The sequence below is a fragment of the Cynara cardunculus genome (genome assembly GCF_001531365.2).
Source record: "Cynara cardunculus var. scolymus isolate 2C chromosome LG 15, CcrdV1, whole genome shotgun sequence".
Lineage (NCBI taxonomy): Eukaryota > Viridiplantae > Streptophyta > Magnoliopsida > Asterales > Asteraceae > Cynara > Cynara cardunculus.
The window spans coordinates 13286341-13294446 of NC_037542.1; the positions used below are offsets into that span (position 1 = coordinate 13286341).

The 8106-nt window shown below is 37.8% G+C and overlaps 1 protein-coding gene across 1 annotated transcript; it reads right to left on the minus strand.

The window, feature by feature from the left end:
* Window positions 1–319: 319 nt before the first annotated feature.
* Window positions 320–5849, minus strand: LOC112528005 (RNA polymerase II C-terminal domain phosphatase-like 3). Its single transcript, XM_025138886.1, has 12 exons — window positions 4946–5849; window positions 4696–4828; window positions 4508–4563; window positions 4319–4379; window positions 2862–4241; window positions 1842–2420; window positions 1600–1746; window positions 1252–1511; window positions 1052–1163; window positions 711–968; window positions 571–617; window positions 320–460 (listed from the first exon to the last, which is right to left on the minus strand). Exons 1-12 carry the CDS (start codon window positions 5545–5547, stop codon window positions 397–399), a joined length of 3699 nt encoding a protein of 1232 aa, XP_024994654.1. The 5' UTR covers window positions 5548–5849; the 3' UTR covers window positions 320–396.
* Between the last annotated feature and the right edge of the window lie 2257 nt (window positions 5850–8106).

Consider the following 8106-nt stretch of genomic DNA (forward strand, 5'->3'; position numbering starts at 1 on the left):
TAATCGATTCCTTTTTCATATTCCACACCACCATTAATATTATTCCTTGAATTTGACATCACCATGCCATGCAATAACTCTTTATTGGTGCATTCAATTTTAGTAGTTTAAGATATATTAACAAAACCCCTGTTCCACCTCCACCTCCACCACCACCACCACCACCACCACCCTTATCAACTTCATCCCACCTCCCTCCTCTCGACCTTCTCCCGACCAACTCAATATTCTCCTTGATGGATGCAATGGAATTCTGTATAACCCTTTACCATGAGGCTATGGTGGTGGTGGTGGTTGGTTGGTTTCTTCCCCCCAAAAATATGAAGTCATCCTCGTTTTTTACTTTAAGGGGGGCAGGCCCAATATCATTTCCCAAAAAGTAAATGGAGGACATGTTCAAGGTTTGACACCAAAATCATGCTCATTGGCTCTCCGGTAAAGTAAGGCTGAAGCTTCCACCCTGTTTTCATTTTCCCCAAAAAAGAACATCATGTTAGATTCATTTAACCAACATAACAATTTCTTTTTTTTTTTTTTTTTGAGAAAGAAAAGGATTCATTCAATACATACCAGCCAGGATGCACCACAAATCTTCCTGTAGAAAGGGCCCAATTAACCTAATACAAAAAAGTAGATAAATCAAGCTTCCCTAAACATGTCTGTAGCAGTATTTTTTTAAGATTATATAAAATCGGGTGACAATGAAGTACCTTATCAGTCCCAAGAGAATTGGCAACCACATGGGTGACCTGTTCATCTATTTGATTGGTGCATACCGCACCAAATTGTTCGGCAGTTTGCCATAACGGATGCAAGTGAGGACTGGCTTCACCCACAGGGAACACCCTGCTGAATACAATACGACACCCACCTAAAATCTTTCTCTGCTCGGATGCTAGTATATTTCTAACATCGGCATCATCTAAAGATTGTTGCAAGAAAAAGTTTCGATGTATTTTCTCGATAACCTGCACTTCAACAAGGCTAATATTAGAGCAGGTATGGTATGATATCCTCGAATCTTCACGGCAAGTGGATCACAGGTGTTTACCGCCAAAGAAGATGCCAATGTTCCGTCCTCCGGCCTCTCATCATGATCAATCTCTAGAAGCGACGGACCTGGAAGCCCAAACTGGCGCCTACTACATGGAAAATATATATATCTGCGAAACAAATACAGTTGAAAGTTTAGAAATTAAAAAGGAATAATAGACAAGAAACAACTACAGTATGAATCAAGGGTCTCTATACCTTTCTACGACTATTAAGTTAAGCTTGTTATGAGGCCAGACTCTTATAGAATCGTCTATAATTACAACTGCTGACTCCATACCCAAAACCCCTTCCAAGTCCTTACTCTTGGGATCTCCATCAACACTATCACCATCATCACCCCTCGAGATAACTCGTCCATTGAATAGAACTCCTTTTGGATCAAGCACTTTGGCCATCTCTGTAGCATATAGTTTGTTTCCCATTGTATATAAATGAAGCTCATAAAGCTTACTGGCCTGAGGTTAGGGAAAGCAAAGATTAAAGATTCTAACAGCTGTAGTGAGCAATTTGAGATCTTAAATTTTTATTAAGCAAAATGTTTACCTTCTCTAAGAAGTTCCATATCCCAGGCCGCAGTTTGGTCCACATACCCATGTGCGGAAATCTAAAGAGATGCCTATGTGGCTTCTCACGGTCCTGTTCTTCTTTCTTTTTCAACATCTCATCATGCATTGGTTCAATTTCAGAAAACTGGCAGCATTGACATAGCAATTAGATTTAGACTCCCAAGCAGATTTCTCTCTATATTAAATATAACAATAGCAAAATAAGAGGAGAATCAATACCTTAGCTGAATTCAGAAGGGTGTGATCTAGATCCAACACAAGACATAGCTTGTGGTCTGCAAACATCTTTTTCTGTTCTTCCATTCTTTTTGACCTCTCCCTCTGAATGGCAGCCCGCTGCTGGTCATCAAACCGTCCAAAATATTGCTCAACATCCCCCCAAGCATTCTGTGGTTGGGAGGGGGTCGAAGGAGCTTCTTCAGATGTCTTCCCAATCCCATTCTGAAGGTGGCCTGGCTGTGCAGGTGGCCCTTTCATATTCACAAAACTTGGATGGACCTGTGCAGGCTGTGATGAAGGCGTTTGAACAGAGGCACTTGCAGTTGTCTGGGACACAGACACAATATCCGCAATATTTTTCAAATTCTTGGTGAATTGCCAGGCAATATCCGGTGCTGAGAGAGGTTGGGATGATAGAACTTTTGGATCTGCTTGCTTGGGGTTCCCCTTAGTCCCTTCGGCAGTTGATAAATTGGTAACCGGTTGATCAGGACCCACAAAACCTGGCTTTTGTAATGATTTACTGTGCAGAGCACGGCGAGGATCACGAGGTTTCATTCGTACTTTGCCAGAGTCATCCTGCAAAGCATCAAAATTCAACCATGAAATAGAAATATACACTTGGAGATCATATGACAATAGCTTAATACTAGAAATAACACTTGCACACGAGAAAGTGGCAACTAAATAAGCTTTCATCCCAAAAGGCCGAACCAAGCTAACATCAACTGTACGACCCACACAATGGTATAATGAGCTCCACCGGCAACAAAAGAATAAGCGAAATAAATGCCTACTATTCAGACTACAGAAATGTTTCCAAACCACACATGAACGATTTTTAAAAAAATTAAACAGAAGGTAGGGCAACATTTTGAGGAGCAAAGGGAGTAACCAAAACAAATCATACTGCCCAAGCCATAGAAAGTACAAAAAGACCATAACATAAGTAGATAACCGTCTTGAAAAAAAACAATAATTTAAACTTCTATGAAAGATGGAGTATGAGTGAATGCTGACCGTTGCAGCTGGATGCGGTGTTTGCATATCAGCTGTTGACCTCTGCCCAAGCACCAATGGTTGAGAAGCAACTGTAGTCATTGGCATCGATGCCTGAAAAGAATTTTGGCTTAGAGATTGTGTCACGTACTTTGCAGGATCAACTGATTTCTGTTGTTCCATATTAATTATATTCATCCATGTTGCAGGATTCACTGCAATATCCTTCAGAATTGATTGCAAGGATGCCGAGGTGGGAGTAACCCCTGTAGCAGGAATATGCATGCTCCCACTACTGGTATTGAGCAAAGCAGAGGTTGTTACAGCATTTTCTAAGCCTCGGGCCTCACTTGTTACATTTCCTGTTCTATTTGATACCTGCATCCCTAATGAAACTCTATCCTCCAACCGACCACCAGTTTGTGAGACAGTTGCATTATCCCTAGGGTTGGAAGAATCTGCAAATTCGCTTTTTAGCCTTTTTGGTGCAGGACCATCTATCAGCACAGACTCATCAAAAGTCTTCTGTTTCCTTGAACCAGGCAATCCATCAAGTGGTTCCATTGCAGATTGTTTACTGGACAAAGGTAAAGTGCCTTGGGTGTAATCTAAAGAGCTTTCAGTATTGGCTAATCGGAGTCTAGGGTCTCTTGTTTTGTTTGGAACTCTCATCACAGAACTAGATGTGGAATACACAGGGGCAGCACTCTTAGCATTTGTAAATAATTGCACATTAGGTCTTTCTACATGGGGAATGCTAAAAGTATCTCTTCGTTCTGAAACAGCCTCTGTTACAGAGTTTGCATTCTGAACTGCTGAGAAGCTGGAAACCTCTCCACTACAATCACCACCTGCATCACCACTTTCTTCAGAAGGGGTTGGACTTGGTAGATCATTTGACAAAAATGAACTTCGTCCAAATTTCAGTTGATAAGTAGAAACCGCTTTGAGAGCATCAGTTTCATAACGATGTACTACCGCATTTTGTGTTCCAAGAAGTCCCCGAGGAGCAGGCCACTCTGGTCTTATTGCTGCATCCCCAACAAAGAGTGCTTTACCTAGAGGTAAAGCATGTGTAGTATCACGTGTTGGTGATGGAAGACTGTCCACATCATGATCCTTATGAAGGTCAAGAAGAGGAAGCAATACTCTGTTCTTGGAAGTAGATGTTTGCATTTTCAACGACTCAGATTGTTTGGGATTTTGATCTGAGGTTCCAACCGGCATGGCATCCAAGACAGAGTCCTCACTTGGAGAAGCCACTTCCTGATTAGCTATCATGGCTGAGAAAACAAAATCCTTCTGATTCACCGAGTGAGTAATCGGTATATATCCTTCCTTATAGTCCTTGGCACTTGAACAAACAACATTAGAGTTACATGACAGAAGCATTATATCTACCTGTCAAAACAAAACAATAAAGGAATCAGTATTCTATCACTACAACATAAAGTTATATGATCTGCTTTAAACCACACCTCTTTCAATTGTTCAGGTGAGAAAATAGCAGGCATGTGGCTTTTCACATTAGTCAGCACCCTGTAAAAAAGATACATTACATAGGGTATTAAAACCATGCCATACAACAATAAGATAGCAGAATATTTAAAATCTGAATGAATTGAAAATAAAGCTAGGAGAAATTAGCACGATGACAGATAAAAGACCTTGATAATAAGCGCCTACTCTGCTCCTTTTGATTTTGGCTCATGGAGCAAAACACCTGCAATCAACTACTTTTTAGCCCTCTCATCTATATGATAGAACAACAATCAAGACTAATAATATTTTGAAACAAAATGCATCTTTGAGAGGATTATTAATCTAAAAGAACAGTAATATGATGATATCTTACTGAATTAACAAGCTGGATAGCAGAAAATGCCAGCTGAACCAAATCATCTTTGATGGAGATGGAATTTTCAATAAGCATTTTTGACAAGCTGTCCAGCAAGTCCCCAAGTCTGGAACAGACTCCACCATATGATCTACAGGCAAATCATTAACGTTAATCAATTAATTGAACTTGCATCAAACGTTCAAGATTTTCAGTACCCAAATTAGTTATTTAAGTTTGCTTAATTTAATTGTAATTGCAGACTTACTTCTTTGCATCACTCACAGTTATACCCTCCAACCCAAGACGAATTACACTAATGCACTTCTCTACATTATCCTCTTCTCCTTCTCCTTGTTTACTAGACTGGACAACCTCCATATCCAAATCAATTTCACCCTCCTCCAGTTCCCCTTCCTCCTTCTCGCTAGCGTCGTCCATGCTCATATAATCATTGTTTACCATCTCTTCCTCCTTCACCTCAATATTATTATTACCAACGTCATTCAACAAGGGCTGCTTCAAGTTGTTATCAGTGGTAGTACTAGTGTTCATGGTTGTTAGATAATCATCAAGAGGTTTATTCTGAACAGCCTGTGCCCAGGCAAAATTATACAACCCAGGTGCGTAATTTCTAGAAATCTGATACTTATTCTGATACTTTAACAGATCCTGCATCGTCCAAACTTTCTGATGCTGCTGTTGCTGCTTGGAATCGTCAACGGCTGCATTCTTAGAAGCAGCAATCTCCGTCCCAATTGCCGACGACTTAGAAAAATCATCTGCACTGATCTCTTCAATAGAGGCTGAATCGGATATTTCACCTTCCTCTACATCCACATCTAGAGATACCAATAAATCTTTCCCCATTGATTTTTGTCCTTTTTTTTACAAATAGATTCGAATCGGCTATCAATCAGCTTACGTGACTACAATCCTTCCAAAGATTATACAAGACGTCTATGGAAACAAATTTCAAGTGGAAGGTCTAATCTTCACGGATCTTCCACTTAACCGAAGAAACGGGAAAAACGTAACAAATTTGAAGGCTAGGGTTTGAAATTATTTTTAGCCCTAAATGTGATGCGATTTTGAAATTATATCCCAAAATCTGAGATTTGAATGCCAAAATCAAAACCTTGATTCCATACCTTCCAAATGAAAATCAAATCAAATCAAATCGAAATCAAAAATCAAACGGCAGGCGGGGCGGAAGAGAGTGAATCGAGAGAAGACCGATAAAAGAGAGGAGCAGAGAGTAACGAAGGAGGCGAAGAGGAAAAATTAAAAGGAAAGAAAAGCGGGGGGGTGGGGGTGGGGTAGACTCCTATCAGATCTAAGCTGGAAACTCATATGGGATCTTGGCCGTACACGTCAGCGATTCAAATAGGGGTTGAATCTAGGAAGGGATGAACGTAAAACATCATGTCTTCGTGAAAATTTCTTAAACAAACCCTCATCTTTCTACTATTTACATATCAGTCCCTGAAAAACATATTCCTATACTTTTTGCTTTAACATTGTTTAGGTACACTAATATTTGGTCAGATGTAACATTCTATGTATGTTATGTAACTATTAATTCCCTAATTATATATATTCACAAGATTACATCTATAATATCTTCGAGATCGGGAAGTAATCAACTAAAGAAAGAAAGTCACGTTTTAATGATTATGACAATAAAAAGGTGATTGGGTCGAAGAAGAAAACCTAAATCTACGATGTCGATTATGAATTAGAATATGAACCCCTTATAATTAACTAATAGATTATAGGTTAAACGACTTACCATAACGGTTCAAAGCAGGGGCAAATTTAGGAAGGACACATGGGGTTGTACACCCGCGCAACCGATTTCCGTAAGCAGAATGTTTTTTTAGGTATGAAAGATGTACACACTCAACATAGAGGGGTGTTCTCACATATTAGAGAATACAATGAATATCAACCAGAAATCCGAAAAAAAAAGTCCCTCTAAATCAACAACAAAAAACCGAAAACGTCTATCTAAATCAACAAAAAAAAAACGTAACAAGTTCCATTTAAATTAACCAAAAAAACTGAAAAAATCACTCAAAACAATGGAATACGACTAAAAATGCATCATTTTTTTTAATAAAAGCTATATTTTATTAATACAACCGATATCATACAATTAGATAAAGGTTCAAATGAGAATAATAATTAAATAAAAGAACACGAAAACGATTAAATACATTAATAGTCGATGAAAAGTTGTGTCAGGCGAGGTCAACGGTTAAAGTTGCGTGAATCACATGTGATTTTAAATGTAATGTTAATATAAAATCACATGTAATTCACGCATTTTTTATTCTCTTATTTGATTACTATTATCTTATAAACCTGACTTCATATAATTATTAGTATATATAGATATATACATATATAGACTTGGGATCATGTGAGACCCCAGGTTTTTCGTGAGACCCGTAAGACCAATTTTCAACCCTTGGATTAGATCTACAATATGATAATCTGAACATTCATAAACGTCACGAGACTTCTCAATAATCACAAAATTGTCACCCTGCAACTTTAGACCATTAGATCATTAGTTTATAAAGTTGATCAATGAACATAAATTGGTCTTACGAGTCTCACGAAAAACTCTGGGTCTCACGTGAATCCAACCCTATATATATATATATATATACATGTACTATATAAGTATTATATATATATATATATACATGTACTATATAAGTATCTAAAACGTAGCATCTCTCCACCTTTTATGTAAAAATATATATTTTACAACATTACTTTTAGGGTTAATAATACAAAAGGCCACCAATGCATACTAAAATATTGATGTTGTTTTGCATAAGTCCAACCAAAAGTGGATGCATGTGTAGACTTTTAGAAATTTATATTTGGACACTTGAAGTTTAAGTAACTGACAAAATTAGTCCTTCATATTATTACTAGAGATGATCTTGGCCAACAAACAACATCCATGATATCAAATTGAAGCTCAAGCATTGATCTCGAAACGCATGTCAAATATCAAGTTGTTTGTAGAGTAGATGTTATAATATTTTGTATTGATCGATAACGTTTAACCTTGTTATTGGTATTTAATTGTCGACCATAATGTTTATTAGTTTAGGGGTTGTTCGTTTTTTTATTAAGTCTTGTATGAATAAAGTTATTTGTAGTGATAAAGTTGTTTGTATGATAACTGATAAGTTGCTGTTCGCTTCTTATGCTGAATAAATCGTCTGAATAGTGAAAAATACTATTTTACCCTTTTTTTACATTGAAGGAAAAATCAATACTAAGCAATTATTATCCCCAATACCTATTTCAAAACTTGGTCCATACTTTCAATCATAAATCCTAACTACAAATTAACTCCTGAAGGCGATTATGTGCAGAGGAGGGTTACCTTGGGGTGTTCTTCGC